The sequence below is a fragment of the Dipodomys merriami genome, unplaced genomic scaffold, assembly GCF_024711535.1.
Source record: "Dipodomys merriami isolate MVZ:Mamm:240054 unplaced genomic scaffold, mDipMer1.0.p SCAF_29, whole genome shotgun sequence".
Classification (NCBI taxonomy): domain Eukaryota; kingdom Metazoa; phylum Chordata; class Mammalia; order Rodentia; family Heteromyidae; genus Dipodomys; species Dipodomys merriami.
In genome coordinates this window covers 8,715,199-8,735,251 of record NW_027204381.1, presented here as the reverse complement: position 1 = coordinate 8,735,251, position 20,053 = coordinate 8,715,199, and the positions used below count along the sequence as shown (strand labels likewise).

General features: G+C 42.1%; 1 protein-coding gene across 1 annotated transcript in view; it reads right to left on the bottom strand.

The window, feature by feature from the left end:
- Nucleotides 1–1,847: 1,847 nt before the first annotated feature.
- The window catches only part of LOC138838889 (transmembrane protein 45B-like), a 43,193-nt gene continuing 24,987 nt past the window's right edge, over nucleotides 1,848–20,053 (bottom strand). The window contains exons 2-6 of the mRNA XM_070038329.1: nucleotides 8,144–8,340; nucleotides 5,736–5,945; nucleotides 4,100–4,284; nucleotides 3,494–3,639; nucleotides 1,848–2,503 (exon numbers count right to left, since the gene is read on the bottom strand). Coding sequence (XP_069894430.1) covers nucleotides 2,392–2,503; nucleotides 3,494–3,639; nucleotides 4,100–4,284; nucleotides 5,736–5,945; nucleotides 8,144–8,324 — 834 coding nt within the window. The 5' untranslated portion in view covers nucleotides 8,325–8,340 and the 3' untranslated portion in view covers nucleotides 1,848–2,391. The remainder of the gene's footprint in view (nucleotides 2,504–3,493; nucleotides 3,640–4,099; nucleotides 4,285–5,735; nucleotides 5,946–8,143; nucleotides 8,341–20,053) is intronic.

Genomic DNA, 20,053 nt, shown 5'->3' with positions numbered 1-20,053 from the left:
AGTGTAGGATGAGGCCCGAGCTGCAACCCATTTAAATAAAACGGCTGTAGAGTCTGACTCTCGGTGGTCTTCTTGGTGGGGGTCCTGCGACCTGGGTATACCAATAGCAGATATGGGCTTTTCTGCTTGGCAGCCATGTAAGCTAGGCCAGGATACCTTTATGAAGGATTTCATGTACTTAAATTATGGTTCTGTGAATCAAATGAGATAGAACCCATCTCAGAATTGATATACAAGCAGAAGATATTATTTGGTCTCTAAGACCCTTTAACTTTGTGCCATCCTGCTTTTATTGTTTATAGAACTCTGTGTGTGTGTGTATTTCCCCACATTCTTCTTTGCCTTTGTACTTACTATTCAACATGGCTTCAGTGTGCTTCTGTAGAACAGATGTCCCATTTTTCCCCCTTGTCCTGCCTTCTCTCTCATATCAGACTTTTGCTCCCTTGCTGAATACATACTTACTGAATCAGTCCCTACAAGCATCTCAGTGACAACCATCTCACCCAAAACGGATGTTTAATACCTACTGCTTGAAGGAAGTTAAAAGAAAAAGATCCAGAACCAAGGCTTTGGTATCAGGAGTTTCTATTAGTAATTTAGAATTCATATATTTTGTTTTTATCTATGTTAAAACTCAAGGCATTTCCAATGTAACCTTTATTTGTTTGATTTTATTTTTGAGCAGTATAAGGGTAGAATTCTGGGCCTCAGGCTTGCTAGGCAGGGACTTGTCCATTTGAGTCAATTTATCAGTTTCACTCCCTCCCTTCTTCCCTCCCTCCCTCCTTCCCCCTCTCTCTCTCTCTGTTCCTCTCTCTCTCTCTCTGTTTCTCTCTCTCTCTCTCTCTGTTTCTCTCTCTCTCTCTCTCTCTCTCTCTCTCTCTCTCTCTCTCTCTCTCTCTGTGCTGGAATTGGGGCTTGAACTCAGAGCCTTCTACTCTCCCTTAGCTTTTTTGCTCAAGGCTGGCACTCTACCACTTAAGCATCACCTACATTTGTGGCCCTTGCCTGGTTAATTGGAGTTTTTCTGGTTTATTAGGATTTTTTCTGCCTGTGTTGCCTTTGAATTGAGATCTTCAGATCTCAGAGTCCTGAGTAGCAATGATTATATGCATGAGCCACAACTTCTGGCCTGTCAGTCTTATTTTTGTTGGTTATCTGTGAGAAAGTGTCTTGCTTTTTATCTTGGCCTGTCTAGACGGTTAACTTTGTACTTATGTTTCCCCCATTTTTGGTGTGACAGGCATATGGCTCAGCCCAGAACTTTTGCTTGCTCCATAGTTGGGGTACAAAAAGTGTACCCCACTGTGCACATGCATATCAGTTCAGAAAGGGTCTTCTGAACTCTTTTTAGCCTGTCTTCAGATTTCTGCCTCCTAGTAGCTAAGATGACAGGTTTGAGCCCCCTTGCCCAGCTAAACTCCTTTTCTTTTCCTTATTATTGAGATTTTCTTTGTTCATAATCCTATCTTATGGTAACATTGAGGAGTCATTAAAACTGAGTTTCAACACTCTGGGCAGCTAATAACTAGCATTCTGATAAAAAAATACCTTTAGCTTAATCTTGTTGTTTATCAACCATGGAATGATTAATTAGAAAAATTTTAACAGGTAATGTTAAAAATACCAAAGCTTGGTGGCTCAGTGGTAGAGTGCTTGCCTTGCATGCATGAGGCCCTAGGTTCAATTCCTCAGCACCACATAAACAAAAAGAGAAAAGCCGGAAATGGTGCTGTGGCTCAAGTGGTAGAGCACTAGCCTTGAGCTGAAGAGCTGAAGGACAGCGCCCCGGCCCAGAGTTCAGGACCCACGACTGGACCCCCCCCCAAAAAAAAATTACCAAAGCTTATGAATTGCTTTACTTAAAACAGAAACAAGCTGAAACAGAAGCCAGAATTAAAACAGAAGTCACAATTGTGGCTCTAATGCAAATTAGGCTCTGTAATTCATGTGAGTTCCTTTCTGAAAGACCTTGCTTTCTCGAGAGATGTAAGGGCAACTTTTCAGAAGTAGCAGGGTGCCGTGCATTCGTATACTGTTGGCTTCATCTGCGAGGTCACTTCCTGCTGGCGGTTTTCAGAGTTTAGAAGTCCTCTATGTGGAGATGCCCAGGCTCTTGATGCTCATAGCTATTACTTCCTTTTTCTTTATAGGATATGACACTTGAACACAGACTTTAAATATAATTATGTCTAAAAATGCAGACACACAAACCATCCAAAGCTAATTTCCTGTATTTGAGCCTCCAACTTTGCATTAAAAGACCATGTGTGTAGGGATGGAGGTCTCAGAGCACATCAAGGCCGTCCTCAAAGCACAGGAGATGGAGAACTCTGACCACAGCTGCCTCAACAGGGTGAGAGGGCTTCAAGTCCCCACAGTTTGGTCTTACTCCTCATCTGAGCCACTCAAAAGGGCGGTCTGGTCAGTGTAATCAGACTTTAGCTTCTGAATCCCAATGATCTCTCCTTGCTCCTGTTTCTTTGACCTGGCCAGAAAGCTGTAATCAAGAAACCGCAAGAACCAAGTTAGATGAACCAAAAAGATCCCTTTTCTTCTCACCAAAGGTATGACACATTTATGTGTTCTTACACCCTTTTCTTCACATGTTTAGTAAATATGATTACATGTCTGAATGCCTGACTTCTCAGTATGCTCATCAATAGATAAATAGACTCATGGTGACTGAAGTGTCACAACTGAGACCACATTTCGGTCTTCTGCCATCCAGCTTGCTCTTTCACTGAGCAGGAAGTAGCAGTGAAAGAGCCCTTTCCTTCATTGGCCTGTGAGAGCTCCTTGTGGATGAAATACATCACCTAGACTTGCAAGGGAGTGTGGGAAGAAGGTAGGGGCAGCTCTAACAGCAATAGAATGGTAATACAATGTACTAAAATTCACCCTCCTACTCAAATTGCAAATTGTGTGACTTTGGTGAAGTTATTGAAGCCTTCATTTCATTGTCTGTAAAAATTTCACCTCATAAAGCACTGAGAAATAAATGGGGCAGTATAGCATAAATCTTTCTGTGGTGTCTGGCTGCAATAAGTTTGTTGGAGTTAACAGTTCTCAGTGGATTTCTCTGAAGAGCACTGCAGAGAGGCCTTTCTGCTCTGGCACATGTTTCCTTAGTTATGCCCTCTGTGGGAAGTAGGCAAAGAAAAGAGGAAAGAAATGGTGGATCTGGAATGGAGTGGTGAAAGCAAGAGCAGGGACTACTGCATTCTCCTGATCCAGAACTGATTTCTACTTCAGGTTTCTCCATCACACCATGGGCTTAACAACTGTGAGCACTTTATTGGGTTACCATGACCCAGTCAAGTCTTTAACTTCTCAAAACTTCATCACCTGTGTTGCTCTGGCAGAGGAGATTGCCACACACAGCTTGATATAGAATTGTCACTCATGAGGTGGTAGAAATGAACCAGCAATGCTGAGGGGTTGGTGAGGAAGAAAAGGGTTGGCATAAGTTCCCTTCTCCCAGACATACCAGTAAACCAGCATGTAGTTGATGGCCACAATGAACAGAGCAGCAACACAGTGCCAGCTGAAGCACATGGTGATGAACATGATGTTGTGCTCATCTTTCTGGTCCCACTCCACGGTTCCAAAAGGTGGGAATAGCACAAACCCAATCTGATGGAATAGACAAGTTGGTCTTAGGGTTAGTTATCCTGAGAAGCAGTCGGTCCTGTGGTTACCAAGAGTAACTCATGCCATACCCTTCCTCATGGTTCCTATATGTGTATTAGCACAGAAAGCCCTTTTCACACAGGAAGCATACTTAAGTTGGGCTTGGTTGGATAATAGGCTGATCTAAAGGCAGCAGAATGTTGGGGCATACATTTGGTGTGAGTAGATTGGCAGATGGGGCCAGTAAAAGGCACCATCAATACCCTGTTGCTCAATACCAACAAGGTATTAATGGAGGTCACAGGGCAAGAGGTACAAGAAAGAAAAGGGCCATGTAAACCTATCCCCAGCATATGCCGATGGCATTGTCATGCAACAAATTCCCTTCAGGACTTCTCTTGGGCAAGCACCAAGGGGAATCCCTAATCCAGGCCCTGTGCAGAACATTTGCTGTGAACATCACCTGCCAGAGCCAGGATCCCTGAAGAATAGCAAGACTGGTTCTTAAGAGTTCCAGCACAATATTGTCTCGATGAAGCACCTCAAGGAAGGTAGTGATACTGCCTCCAAATGCAATAAACACCAGGAGTGTGTGAACGTGCTGGTCCAGCGGGGGTCGATTGTGAACGTGGTAGTAGAAGAGAAAGCCTGCCATAAACCAAATGACAGCCATCAGACTTGCTTGTGTCTGCTTAAAAGGATTCACCCTGGATTTTTTCCCTCCTTTGGTGGATTTCTTCCTTAATTGCTTCAAAGCTAGAGTTGCCAGTATTTAGGAAGTCAGTTATATAACATGATAGGGCAACTAAGCAGCAGAAATGGGGTTTTATTTATGGGTCTGATATGAGCTTTAAAGGATGTAGCTTAACATCTCTACAGGCCCCACAAATGGTTGGATTCCATACAGGATCAGTAGGGCAGGTGGGTCATGGTGCTGATTTCTACATATATGTAGCAGGCATGTATGCTTGAAATTCAGTTTTGCCCTCATAACCTGTTCAGATTTTCCTGCTTAGGTTCAAAAGGGTGAAGTATTTGAATTACAACATTCTTTTTCAGGCACTATGAATGCAAAATGTATTGGAATGACCTTCCAGAAGGACCTGTTTTTCTTTTTCTTTTCATTTTTTTTCTTTTATGTGTGATACTGAGACTCCAACTCAATACCTGCTGCTTCTGCTTATTGGCTGGTAATTTAACAACTGAGCAACGGTTTCAACATCAGAAGGGGTTCTTCAAAAGGTATGTGGGGGCTGGGAACGTGGCATAGGGGTAGAGTGCTTGCCTAGCATGCACAAAACCCTAGGTTTGATTCCTCAGTACCACATAAGCAGGAAAAACTACAAGTTTTGGGTACTGGGAGATGCTTAGGGCACTGGAGCATGTCCTCATAATCATGAGACCTGTTTCAGTCTTTCCTTTTCTAGTCCAAATCATAACCATTTTGTTCCTACATAAGCTCCCATCCTGGTATGCATTCTGCACCAGGGGCCAACCTACAGTGGCCACCTGATGTTGGACTTGAATTTCCAAATAAACCTCCTCACAAACAGCTTGTCAGGAATTCCACTGAATGATGGAAAACTCAACTCATATAGTGGGTCTCCTGAGGTTTGCCATGGAGTGAAACATGACATCTCAGGGGGTAGGATAGGGTGCTCTTCCCAAAAGGTTTCATTCCCCTTCATGGAGGTATTCAGGCAGCTTTGGGCAGTCACTGTATGTGTGAGTGTGTGCACACGTGTGGGGCAGCAGGACTGTGGGGAAGGTTTGTGCAGCATTAGAGGCTTTGAGGATTACCCACAAGCCTCACCACCATGGGTTGCTTTTCTTGTTCATTTTTTTAAAGTTCAACATGTCAGGTTATGAGTACAATGCATCTTGTTCAATATCACTTCATCTATCTCCTCCATCTCTTCCTGGGCTCCCTTATTTTTTATGTCATCTGGGCCAAAGTTCTGTTCAGGTTTTCAAAGTCCTAAGAGTTGGTTTTTTCTGGAGGAGGTTCTTATATTTCTGATATCTTTTGTATTCTGTTCTCTCATAAATTCACCTTGTCTATCTGTCCTCCCTTATCTCCATCCACTGCATTCCATTACCTTCATTGAGTATTGACATACACATCACCAGTCTGTCCACCCCCAAGGGCACGATGTGGGTGAAAAGGTAGGTGAGCATGTCAATGATTCCTGAGATTCCGAAGAAGAGGTACATAGTGGAGTGCTGCCAATTCATCATCTTAACCCAGTGGTCATCTTGGTAGAGATGAAAGAAGGGCCCATCGCTAACAAGCTGCTCTGCCAGGAACCCTGCAGGGAAGAAAGGGTCAAGAGTGAGGAGGAAGGGGCTGGGAAGGTGGCTCAGTGGTAGAGCGCTTGCCTTGCATGCCTGGGGCCCTGGGTTCGATTCCTTAGCACCACATAAGCAAAAAGAAAAAAGCCGGAAGTGGCGCTGTGGCTCAAGTGGTAGAGCTAGGTTGAGCTGAAGCGATGAGGGACAGCGCTCAGGCCCAGAGTTCAGGCCCTACAACTGGACCCCCCAAAAAAAAATAGAGTGAGGAGGAAGAGCTGCTCCCAGACCAACAGGAGACAGCACAAAACAGTCCAAAGGCACACACAAAGTCCAGATATGGGTGACTTGGCCTATGAGTCAGCATCTGCTTTGCTGTCTTGGGAGCTGCTCCTCAGTATCAAATGGGATGTTTGCTGGGTAATCTGTATAATGGATGTTGTTGCCTTTTGTGGGTTGGCAATAGAAAAGGAGAAGCAACAGATTTGTGTGCATGTGCACGTGCATGTGCGCGCACACATACACACACACACTGAATATTTTTGAACAGCAGAGATGAAGCAGAGGTTGACCTTGACCTCTTAGGTGATGGAGTGGCTGATGCATTAGTCTTTAGGCTCCCCTGGCAAGTGAGCAGTGAAGAGATCCCAGGAAGAATCAAGGAGGATAAATGAAGACTCCAGGCAGATGTGCTATGGTGTAGATGGCTGTGCCTCTCTAGGGACAGCGCAGCTCCCATATGTGTGTCCTGGGGTAGACTTCGAGTGAGTGAGTAAGTGAGTGCTTGCCCTTCCTTAGCAGAGTTCTGAGCCCTACAGCTCCTCTGGCCCTCTGTTTTAAAATACTGGCTGAATAAAGCAAAGGGCTGCAGTGTGCTTGGCCACAAGTCTGATGAAGCTATGCCTTAGGGTCGCTCACAGTTTCATCCCTTCTACTTTTACCACTATCTCAGAAAGCAGATTTGTCTTTTTGCCTAGAACTCACAATGTTTTAGGAGAAGCCCAGAAGCCCTCTATTATGCCCCTCTAGACCCTTCTCGACTCTTTCCCAAAACAAATGTGTTTTGTGGAGCAGCCCCTTTTCTGATTTCATAAGGAAGGGTTCAGGAACTTTGAGAAAATGTCCCAGAAAAAGTCTCACTGATCCTCAAATGAAATCCCTGTGAAGTAGAGACCCTTTATGGTGCCCCATTCCTTCCCCAGTTCTCAGAAGAGTGCGGCCTGCCATGTGGTTGAAGCTCAGGCTTGGAGCTATTGAATGTTTATCCCTTCCCTCACTTGGCAGCCACACTGCCAAATACAGTTTTTCTCACGTTGTTTAGGCAATGTTGATACTGTCCTTTACCATTTAGGACAAGTGATCCCAGTCTACTCCAGAAAGAGATTTCTGAAGCTTGGTCTGTGTGGATAGGGGAAATAGCTGCACTGGGGAAGGCTAAGCAAGCTTTGCTTCCTCTGAGCTACTTTACTGTTCAGTCCCTCCAGGAAAACTGTAGGCCAAGCATGGCTATAGCAGAAGGCAATATACAATAAGATTCCCTGTTATCCTACAGTTCTACTCCAAGAAGAAATAATTGTTACTCTCACCACTTCTGGCTCTTCCAGGCCACCAGTAGATAGAGAATATGACAAACAAAAAATGGAAGTAAGGAAAGGGCAGAATATAGAGAATAGCTTTCTATCTCTTGCACTGCCCACCTCATTGGTCCCCCTGCATAAATGTCCCCAGTGAAAGGTTGCTTGAGATAAGAGGATGGAGGATAGGCCAGTGCATTGGGTATGAAGGACCCTGAGATGCTAGGAGGAGAAACAATAAGCATGGCTCCAAGTGGGAAGTGGTTTTCCTTAAAATCAGTTTAGAACTTTCTTAACTCATGTGTATGAGTCTATTCTCTCTTAGTTTTCTTTTCTATTTCTGTTTTATCTTTCTTATGCATTATGAACTTTGTTCCTATGTTTCTCTATATCTTTCTCCATCTAAGGTAAATGTTATAGTTCATCTAGTAGTTTTGCATAGCACATATGGCGTTTTGCATAGCACTATTAACTCTTAACACAAAGTTCTTTGTAAATGGAATGTTAGGATAAGTAGTGGCCTCCTGAAAATCCTTGTCCTCTTGTGTCTGTCAGTGAAACACCTGTTTCACAGGGTCTAGGAAGTGAACTAAGGATCTTGATGTGTGGAGAAAGTTCCTGGACCAAATGAGTTCTGCTCTTACCGGTGACACAACAGAAAATCCTGACTGCAGCTTCAATGATTTCAACCCGCTGCTGCTTCTGGCTCAGCCTGTTCTTCTTGCCCTTTCGGTGAAAGTGCTTTAGTGGGAACTTCACTGACCACCACACTCCAATGATCAAGAAGAAACTCCCGGGGAGAGCATGGCCCTTGAAGTTTGCCATCAGTGTTCTAGTTCACCTAAACATCGGGAACAACTGTTAGGTGGCTGAATAAGGAAGACATATAAATGCATATAATAGCATGAAGCAAACCGATGGCTGAGGATTTCAAATCATATGTGGTATCAAGAAGGATCCATGTATTTATCAGAAAAGCCTTGATGCTAATATTTCAGTAATCTTGTCATCAGGTGAGTAATGGGATAGAACACTAAGGATCTTGAGGCTTTAAAAATGGGGATGAGGAAGTGGTGCTATGGCTCAAGTGTAGAGTGCTAGCCTTGAGGTGAAGAGCTGAGGGACAGAGGCCAGGCCCAGAGTTAGCCCCATGACCAATAAACAAACAATGGGGATGAACCCAGATCCCTTGCAATAGATGAACAGATTTAAAAAAATACAGTACCTATACATGGTGGAATTTTCCACAGACATTAGGAAGAATAATATTATGTCATGATCAGCGAGGTAAACTAAGCTCAGAGACATAGCTCATATTTTGTCTCATATATGGAAGCTAGATCTAAAATTCAGTGGGACTTGATGACTTATACAGAACTCTAGTCATTCACAATAGTGAGACCACAGGAGGATATTTCTGGGAGAGGAACATAAATGTACATCTGATCATATAAAATAATTTTTATCTAAATGAACTCCATTTAATGGAAAGAAATTTTGTTGTTACTGTTTTTTTGTTTTTGTTTTTGCCTTTTTTCTTGTTTGTTCATTTATCTGTCTTTGGGAGAGGAAGGATAGGGTGCTGAAATGGAGGGAAAAAGAGTGAACAAATGCAGCAGTAGTATGCCCTAGACACTATGTTGAAAATGAACTATCCAATTTGTAGATGTGGATGGGGATGGGAGGGGTAAATAGAGAGAGCCAGGGATGTGTGACAATATCCAAAAAGAAATGTACTGATGATCCAAATTCTGTAACTGTACATCACCCCTACAATAATACAAACATTTTTTTAAAATGTGGTAAATATTCATTGGCCTCGATGTAGAGGAACTTACTCTGAGAAATACTCAACTACATGAGCAATTTTGTTTTTAATATCAGAGAAGACACTAGGCCAAGAACAAATCAGAAAAACTCTGTAGGAGTGATAAGACAAATGACTCAGACATCAAAGAGCTTTTACAAATGAAAAAGTAACACAAGCAAAAGACATGAACACATAATTTACAAAATAAAACAAACATGATTAATCTGTAACACTACAGATATACAACTACAAGTATAGTGCCATTTTTTCAATTTTCATTTGAAAATAATTAGAAGAGATTTTGGAATGGAAATCTACCACAGATGAACATGTTACATGCGGTTCAAACTTGGATAAATGCCAAAATCATTGTATGAATCATTTTATTAAACGCTAAACACTGCTTGTAAGCATTATGCACACCTTTGATCCTCAGCTCTATCCAGACGTGAGCTCCTCCCAGCCCTGGAGTTCCAGCCAGACAGCTGGCCCCTCCTTCTCTCTGCCCAGACCCATCTGAGCTCCCATCTACCTTACTTCCTGCCCCCATCATGTTTCTGCCACAGGGGCCCTTGGCCATGGTAGGCCATAATTTTTATTTTAGGCCATAATATTTATTTTGACCTTTTGGTCCTTTAAAAAAATTCTTTTCTTTTTTTTTCTCTCTTTCTTTTTGCATGACTTCATTGCTGCTCTGCTCCTCCCCAGATATATACCCATTATCGATTATTAGACCTCATCCCCCATTGTGTACATACTTAATCCAGAAATTTATTACTCAATTCACAACCTCTTATGGTTAACTTCTTTAATAGCAGTATTATCCCTTTATAACTATATAATTTTCAAGTATTCCAATTTTAAGAATTTTTATTTTTATTTTTTCATGTTTCCTTTCTATCCCTCCCCTCCTTTCAGCCTATCATTTTCTTCTCTCAATATCATTTCTTTAAACTTATATAATTTTTTGGGGTGGTCCGGTCATGGGGCCTGAACTCTGGGCCTGGGTGCTGTCCCTCAGCTCTTCAGCTCAAGGCTAGCACTCTACCACTTGAGCCATAGCACCACTTCCGGCTTTTTTTTCTTTTTGCTTATGTGGTGCTGAGGAATTGAACCCAGGGCCTCATGTATGCAAGGCAAGCACTCTACCACTGAGCTACCTTCCCAGCCCTAAACTTATATAATTTTTGTGTTTAACTTTTTAGATTTAAATTTTGGTTTTTCAACTTTTCTTTCTTTCTTTTTAAAAAAATCTCTCTCCTATCATTCTCTCTAATCAATTTCCCTCTCTGAGATTAGGACTTGGTTAAATTCACTCTCCTTTTACCTCTCCACATCCCTCTAATCCTATTTTCTCCCACATTTCTCCCTAAACTTAATAATTTCTGGTTTGCCAAATCCTCCTTTGCTGTTCTTAGCCCATTGATCCATAGTTGTTTGATGTTGAATAGATTGTATCTATTGAACTAGGTGGTATCTGTAGCCATTTTGACTGTGCAACTACAAGATTCTGGTTGATGCTAGCCTTGAAATAGTGTTCTAGCACAAAATTGGTGTTACTTTCATACCAAATGGGCAGAACAAGCCAGAGAAACACAAGAAAAACGGCAAGTCCGGGTATCTCAACTCCCACTCATGATAATCAGGTCACAAAACGGTTAATGAATAATCCAGAGGAGAGTTCCCAAAAAGCTCTACAAACACTACTGGTAAACATGGTGAATGAAAAGATTGAAAACCTGCAAAGGACTCAGTGTGAGCATGATAGGGAGCAAGAGGAGTCAAACCAAAGATTAATACAGGAATCTCGTGAGTGTGAGGACGCTACTCAAAGATTAATACAGGCTGAGAACAGCCAAAGAGAAATAAAGGAATTGTGTGAGCAGTCTGAGAACAGTCAAAGAGAAACACAGGACTTGCATGAGAATGCAGAAGGTAATCAAAGAGGAATACAAGAATTGTGAGAGTGGGATGAGAATAGACAAAATCAATAGAAGCATTCATGGAATCCATAAACAGACAGCTGAAAGAATTCAGGGACCCATAAAGGCAATGCCGAATGGAGCCCAACAGAAGGAATGGGAGTCCAAGGAAACCATAACCAATCAACTAAGTGATTTGAGAATAAACCCTGAACACCAAATTAAGGAAGTAAAGAAGTCCATACAAGATCTAAAACAAAGCTCCAACAAAGAATTTGAAGTCATCAAAGCCGACCAATTAGAAGGAAAAGAAATAAAAAACAAAGTAGAAAGTCTTGACAATAGGTTAGACCATGCAGAAGAATGAATCTCGGGGATTAAAGACAGCCTAGATATTATAGAGAAAGAACATACAGCTATCCAAGACAAATCCAAGAACTATGATAGATCTATTCAATATTTGGAAGACACCATCAGAAGGCCTAATTAGGATAATGGGTGTAGAGGAGCACCTAGAGACAGAAGTTAATGGCCTAGGAAATTTATTTAACAGGATCCTAGCAGAGAACTCCCCAAACATGCAAAAAAAAAATAGGTCTATTCAGATACAAGAAGCTTTTAGAACCTCAAATAGACCAGACCAGAACAGGACATCCGACCATCACATTATAATCTGCACAGGATCAATTCAGACCAAGAAAAGGATCCTTAAAGCTGTCAAGGAGAAAAGATCAATCACCATTAAAGGAAAACCAATTAGAATCACCTCAGATTTCTCAGCAGAGACAATTAAAGCAAGAAGAGCCTGGAATGATGTATGCCATGCCCTAAAGACAAACAACTATCAACCAAAAATACTGTACCCAGCTAAACTCTCCTTCATAACCAAAGGTCAAATAAAAACTTTCCATAGCAAAGAGAACTGAAACAATATATCTCCACCAAACCAGCCCTACAAAAGATACTTAAAGATGTCCTACATATAGAAAACCAATAAGACCACAATAAAGGCCAAGAAATCGCACCCAAACTGAGAATCCAAGAACTATAGGAAGAACCCAGTTGTTGCAGCCCCCAAGAAGGTGGATAACATGGCAGGAACTACCAAACACCTCTCAGTCTTTAACTCTCAACATTAATGGACTTAACTCTCCAATTAAGTGACATAGACTATCTAGTTGGATTAAAAAGCAAGATCCTTCTATCTGCTACCTTCACACCTTGCCCATAAAAATAAACATATTTTGAAAGTGAAAGGCTGGAACAAAATATACCAAGCAAACAACCCCTATAAACAGGCAGGAGTTGCAATCCTAATATCAGATAAAATAGACTTCAAATTAAAATTAGTGAGAAGAGATAAAGAAGGTCACTACATACTAATTAAGGGATCTCTCCTTAAGGAGAATAATACAATATCTAAATATCTATTCGCCAAACAACGGACCACTCAAATTTGTCCAAGAAACACTACTTTCCCTCAAATCTCACATAGATCCAAAGACATTAATTGTTGGGGACTTTAACACACCACTCTCCCCACTAGATAGATCAACTCCTCAAAAACTCAACAGAGAAACTGCAGATCTAAACAACTGCATAGATCAACTATATTTAACAGACATCTACTGAATATTTCACCCAGCAGCATCAGAATACACGTTTTTCTCAGCAGCACATGGAACATTTTCCAAAATAGACCACATTTTTAGGTCACAAAGCAAACTTGTCCAAATTCAGAAACATTGAAGTTATACCTTGCATTCTCTCAGACCACAAGGGAATAAAATGAGAACTCAACACCAAAAGCCACCAAAGAAAGTCCTGTAACACATGGAGGCTGAACAACACACTGTTGAATCACCAGTGGGTCATGGAAGAGATTAGAAAAGAAATTCAAATGCTCATGCTATTCAACAAAAATGAACACACAAATTACCAGTTCCTCTGGGACACAGCAAAGGCAGTACTCAGAGGCAAGTTTATAGCTCTGAGTTCCTACATCAACAAATTGAAGAGGTCTGAAACTAACAATTTATTGAGACATCTGAACCTCCTTGAAAAAGAGCAGCAAGCTAAACCCCAATCCAGTAGACAGAAATAATTAAAATTAAATCAGAATTAAACGAATTAGAATCCAAAAAATAAAAACATAGAAAGAATCAACAAAACAGAGTTGGTTCTTCAAAAAACTTAACAAAATTGACAGACCCTTAGCAAATCTTATCAAAAAAAGAAGAGAACACACCCAAATAAAAAAACTCAGAGATGAGAATGGAAACATCACCACAGAAACAACCAAGATTCAGAACATTATAAGGGAATACTTCTCAAACCTTTATGCTAATAAGTTTGAGAACCTGACAGAAATGGACCTTTTCCTAGCAAATATCAACATGCCGGAACTAAATCAAGATGAGTTAAATCAACTTAACAGGCCCATATCAAGCACTGAAATAGAAACAGCAATAAGAGACCTTCCATCTAAGAAAAGCCCAGGACCAGATGGATTTACAGCAGAATTTTACAAGGCCTTCAAAGTAGAGCTCACACCAATACTCCTCCAACTCTTCAATGAAATTGAAAGAGAAAGTTCACTATCGATCTCATTCTATGAAGCCATCATCACCCTCATCCCAAAACCAGGCAGAGGCTCATCAAAGAAAGAGAACTATAGACCCATTTCTTTGATGAACATTGATGCATAACTTCTCAACAATATTTTGGCCTATTGACTTCAACAATTCTTCCAAAAAATCATACACCACAATCAAACAGGGTTCATTTCAGGGATTCAAAGCTAGTTCAGTATATGCAAATCAATTAATATAATACATCACATCAACAAGAGCAAGGATAAGAGCCACATGATTATCCCAATAGATGCAGAAGAAGCATTTGACAAGATCCAACACCCCTTTATGATGAAGGCTCTGGAAAAACTAGGAGTCCCAGGAACATTCCTCAATACAATAAAGGCTGTATATGACAAACCTACAGCCAGCATTATACTTAATGGTGAAAAACTATAGCCATTTCCTCTTAACTCAGGAATAAGATAAGGATGTCTACTCTCTCCACTTCTCTTCAATTTAGTATTAGAATGCTTACCTACAGCAATATAAGATGCAAACATAAAAGGGATCCAAATAGGGAAAGATGAAGTAAAACTCTCCCTCTTTGCAGATGACATGATCTTGTATTTAAAGAATCCCTTGGACTCCACTCCCAAATCACTAAAGCTGATTCAAAACTTTAGCAAAGTAGCAGGGTATAAAATTAACCCTCAAAAATCAATGGCTTTTCTGAATGCCAAAAATGAGAAGAGCATGGCTGAAATCAGGAAAGCAACTCCATTCATAATAGCCCCACAAAAAAATAACATACCTAGGAATTAACTTAACCACAGAAGTGAAGGACCTCTATGATGAAAACTTTAAAAACCTGAAAAAGGAAATCAAAACAGAACTTACAAAGTGGAAAAACTCCTGGATTGGAAGGAGAAACATCGTGAAAATGGCAATACTTCCCAAGGCTCTCTACAAATTCAATATACTTATCAATATTCCAACCCCATTCTTTAAGGAAATAGAAGAGGCAATCCAAAAATTCATATGGAACAATAAAAGACCTCGAATAGAAAAAATGATCCTTAACAGAAAGAACAGTGCTGAAGGAATATCAATAGCAAATTTCAAACTCTACTACAAAGCCATAGTAATCAAATCAGCTTGGTACTGGCACAAGAACAGACCTCAGGACCAATGGAATAGCATTGAAAACCCAGAAATGAACCCACAGACCTATAGCCATCTAATCTTCGATAAGGGAGCTAAAAAATAGAACGGAAGAAAGACAGCCTCTTCAGTAAATGGTCAGCACCATTTTGCCAGCCAAAATTGGTTAATCACATATAGAAAACTAAAGCCAGATCCTTCTATATCACCCTGCACCAGAATCAACTCCAAATGGATCAAAGACTTGGAGTCAAAGCAGACACCCTGAAAACATTTCAGGATGGTATAGGAGAAACCCTAGGTCTCCTTGTCACAGGCCAAAATTTTCTCAATAGAGACCCAGAAACACAACAAATCAAAGAAAGGTTGGACAAATGGGATTGCAGGAAATTGCAGAGCTTCTGCTTGGCCAAGGGCATAGCTAGCAAAATCAATAGAAAGCCCATGGATTGGGAGAAGATCTTCACTAGCCATACAATGGACAAGGGTCTCATATCTAAAATATACCTGGAACTCAAAGAATTAAATCCTCCAACAACAAATCCTCAAAGAAACAATGGCCCAATAAATAAGTGGGCTAAAGACTTAAAGAGAAACTTCTCTGAAGAGGAAATAAGAATGACCAATAGTCACATGAAGAAACGCTCAACCTCCCTAGCCATAAGAGAAATGCAAATCAAAACAACACTGAGATGTCACCTCAGCCCAGTTAGAATGGCTATAATCAAGAACTCTAACAACAACAGAAGCTGGAGGGGATGTGGACAGAAGGGAACACTACTGCATTGTTGGTGGTAGTGTAAACTTGTTCAATCACTTTGGAAAGCAGTATGGAGGTTCCTCAAAAGACTCCACACACAGCTCCCTTATGACCCAGCAATCCCACTTTTGGGCATTTACCCAAATGATCACAAACAAGACCATACTAAAGTTACCAGCACAACTATGTTTATTGCAGCATTATTTACCATAGCTAAGATATGGACCCAACCCAGATGCCCCTCAGTAGATGAATGGATCAAGAAAATGTGGTATATATACACAATGGAATTCTATGCCTCCATCAGAAAGAATGACATTGCCCCATTTGTTAGGAAATGGAAAGACTTGGAAAAAATTAATAAGTGAAGTAAGCCAGGCCCAAAGAAACATAGGTCTCATGGTTTCCTTTATTTGCAATAACTAGTATATGTCTAAGTCAAACAGAAACAGTCAGATAAGTTGATGTTAGGCAAAATGAACCCCAAGATAAGGACTCAAATGTTTTTTCTTTCTTGTGATTGTTTCTAACATATTTATAAGATGATTTCTTTGTTGCTTTGTATGTCCCTTTCCCACGGTAAAACCTCTGTTTTCACTGTATTTGATGTTGGTATAATTTGGGGAGGGGAAGGGAAAAAATGGTTTAAATAGGGATACAGGTGGACCCATGGCAGGAGCGCTCTGCAGCGCATCCATGGGCCACATCTGTGCAGGAGGAGGAGCCCCGCCCCCGCCCGGATCCAGACTCCACAGAGCCCAGCCAGCAAAGCCAGAGAGGCGCTGTGTGTCCCTCCCAGCTCCTCACAGTCACGCCAGGTACCGCACAAGGAGCCCCAGGGAGCCAAGGACCCAGGTCCCGACACTCAGAGGCAGCAAAAGTCAGGCACTGGTTGCTCTGGGACCCGCAAAAGGAAGATTCCGCTGCTGTGCCCCAGGAGGGGGGTCCCGCTGACCTTGCCTCCTGCCCCCAAGCTTGGCTATCCCATCACTGTGGAAGACCTGGAGCAGGAGAAGAGAGCCAGGCTGAGGAGGATCACTGAGGTCTTCCTGGACAAGACCGAGGCCACCTCCAGCCCTGTGATGGAGAAGCCACCCTTCTCCCAGCAGCCTCTTGTTGCAGCCTCCATGGCGCCTGTCATCTCGGGCCTGGTGCCTGCTCCCTCCGTGGCGGCTGTTGACAGCAATGCCAGTTTATGTCCAGCCCCGGCTTTCAGCCCTGCATTTGGCTTTGGAGCAACTACCATGGCTTCCTCCTCCCAGCTGCTTCCCTTTGGGGCTTCCCAGGCCAGTGAGGCTGGAGGCCCGAGACCCTCGGCAACAGGCACCTTTAGCTTCCCCGGTGTCACTGGCATGGCCAGCAGCACCAGCAACACAACTGGAGCACTGAGCTTTGGTGCTGGACACAGTGGGGTCCTGGGCGTCTCCACACCCTTTGGGGTTGGTGGGCAGCCATCTCAGTTTCTGAATATTCTCTCTAACAACAATGGCCTCCCAGAGGTCCAACCCTTTGCCTCAGGTGGCCCTTCATTTGCCATTGGTGTGGGGTCCAAGACCCAAGATGCTTGGCAGATCCTGGAGGCAAGAAGAAAGCAGAGGAAAAGTAGACTCCATCCCCATCCCTCCTCCCCATCCCAACCCCATTTCCCACATCTGGTCACAGCATCTTCCAGAAAGACCCTGGGAGTTTCTGGAGCAAGTGCAGATCTCTGGCTTCAGCTGTGTCCCTCCTGTAGGAAGCAGTGGCCTTGGTGAGGGCCACAAGGTGGCCATGGCAGACGCTCAATCCTGTTACCCTACCCCAACCTGCCACAGGTGAGGCTGCAAATCTAAAGCCCTACACTTCCCCAGACTCATCCTGTGCTCCTATCTGATGCTCGCATGTGCTGCCCTTTGTTGAATTTTCTGGCAGAAGAACTGAAGTAGTCGTGTGGCAGCCTGTTGCTACTGAGTATTGAACTGTTGCTGTTTATACTGCTATGGCCACAGTTCTGACTGAGACCCAAGGTCCAGGTGTTTTGACATAAGGATTTCAGTCCAGGGCTGGAGCCCCCAGGCACAAAGACTTTCCTGCATGGTGCTCTCCCACAAACCTATCCCCATTACAGGGGATCCCCTGTGTGTATCCGGAGGCAGGAAGACTCAGACCTTTTTTACTTGTCCCCAGAGGGACCCTCTCCAGCTTCCCCTTGCTCTTATGTTCAAAACCACCCTGGTCCCTAGCCTTGCTGCCATACTGACCTCCCTGGTAGATGTAGAGTATTTATGTGTACAGTTGTAAACTAATTTAAATATTTTTCACAAAATAAATTTGGTTTTTACATTTAAGCTATGTCGTATTTTACTTTTCTTAATTTGTTTCAGTGAAATGGTTAATTATAAATGCTAGTGACTAGGAATGAGCCATGTAGTTAATTCTGTCTGTCTGAGGAGGGAGCTCAGGGCTGCCCCTGCATTGGTCCAGCGGCTGAGTGCCTTGTGGACATGGAGGAACACAGTTCTTATAACTCATGGTGTAGCTCTAACCAGTGACAGGCCAGATGTTCTGTGGCAGGGCACTGCCATTTGCTCCATGGCATGTACCTCCACTCCCAGGGAATGCCTTCTGACAGGTTAGGCTTAGCCACATGGAACTGAGGGAGGAACAGTCCTCAAGCCCCAAATCCTGTCAGCATTAGAGGATAAGAGTTGATCCTGTGGTTGAAATGAAGCCTCCATCTGTTCCTCTGTAAAGTGGAGCTGCTTAGTTTAGTCTGAGGTGGATTGCCTCAGCTCCATAGACAGGCTCAGGCCCATTGATCCCAGTGCAGCCTAAGGGTGAGTGAGCAGGCCCTGTCTTCCCTGAACAGGAAAGGGAGGCTTTAGATGACCAAGAATCAGCCTTTGCCTTACCGCCCCCAGTGGGCGCTGTTCCACTTCCTCCTATGCATGTTGAAGGCTTCATCTCCAGCCCTCTTTCCTTATTCAATCCCTACAACTTTTGTGTCTCATGGCTGTTAGCCTGAAAGAACAAACAAGAGACTCATACTACAGAAAAGAGCTCCTAGAGCAATTATGGTTTTTGTTCAGCAATAAAATTGCCCAATAATATATTTTGTAGACTATATTTCTCTCCTTAACTGATTAGTGCTGTGTTGGATTTAAAGATTCTTCAAAGGAGGAGGCTGCAATGCTTGGTAAGAAATGTATGCATTATCCTGCCCATGTAATTGTAGCCCCTCTGTATAGTATGTTCTCAAATAAAATAAAATACAATTAAAAAAAAAAGATTCTTCATTGATATGAAGAATCTTTGGTCCACTAGCTTATGGCATCTAATATGTCTGGTAAGAAGTCATTCACAGGCCTAATATCCAATATATACAAGGAGCTAGTGACTAACCCCTCCTAAACCAAAAAAAATAAAAAAAAATCGCGAGTGGGCAAGGGAGCTAACGACAGACTTCTCAAAAGAGGTTAAGAATGACAAACATACAAGGAAATGCTCATCAACCCTGGCCATAAAGAAAATGTAAATCAAAATAACAGATTCCACACCACCTAAGTTAGGTTGGTGAGCATTGTGAATTCGAATAACTGCAAATGTTGGTGAGGATGCGAGGAAAAAGGATCCCTATTACACTGTTGTTGGGAATGTAAACTAGTACAACCACTCTGGAAAGCAGTTTGGAGTTTCCTAAAAAAAAAAAAAAAAAAAAAAACCTAAAAACTAAACCTAAATCTTCCTTAGGTATGACCCAGCTATATCACTCCTGGGCATCTACATCATGAGCCAGGGTATGATAAAGACACCTGCACATTCATGTTTATTACTGCACCATTTACAATAGCCAAGATATGGAAACAGCCCAGATGTTCCACAATAGATGCATGGATCAGAAAATGTGGCACCTATACACAATGGAATTTTACCCAGCCATTGGAAAAAAATAAGATAATGTCATTTTCAGGGAAATGGATAGAACTAGATCAAATCATGTTAAGTGAGGTAGGGTAAGCTCAGAGAGACAAATGACACCTCTTCTCTCTGATATGCAAAAATTAGATCTACAGTACACTGGGATATAATAAATTACACAGGATTTTAGATACAGTGAGATCAAAAGAGGATACTCTGATGAGAGAAACAGAAAAGCCTACAAGCCTCTTCATAGTTAGATAAAATTTCAAATCTAGATCAATATCTATGTATCTTGAAATGAATTGCAAGATGTGGACATGAGACCACTTTTCTTTTTTATTTTTTTTTATTTTAAATTTTTTGATGATTCTGTCCTTTGCCTTATGTATGGTATAGTCAGGTGCATATATGTATGGTATAGTCAG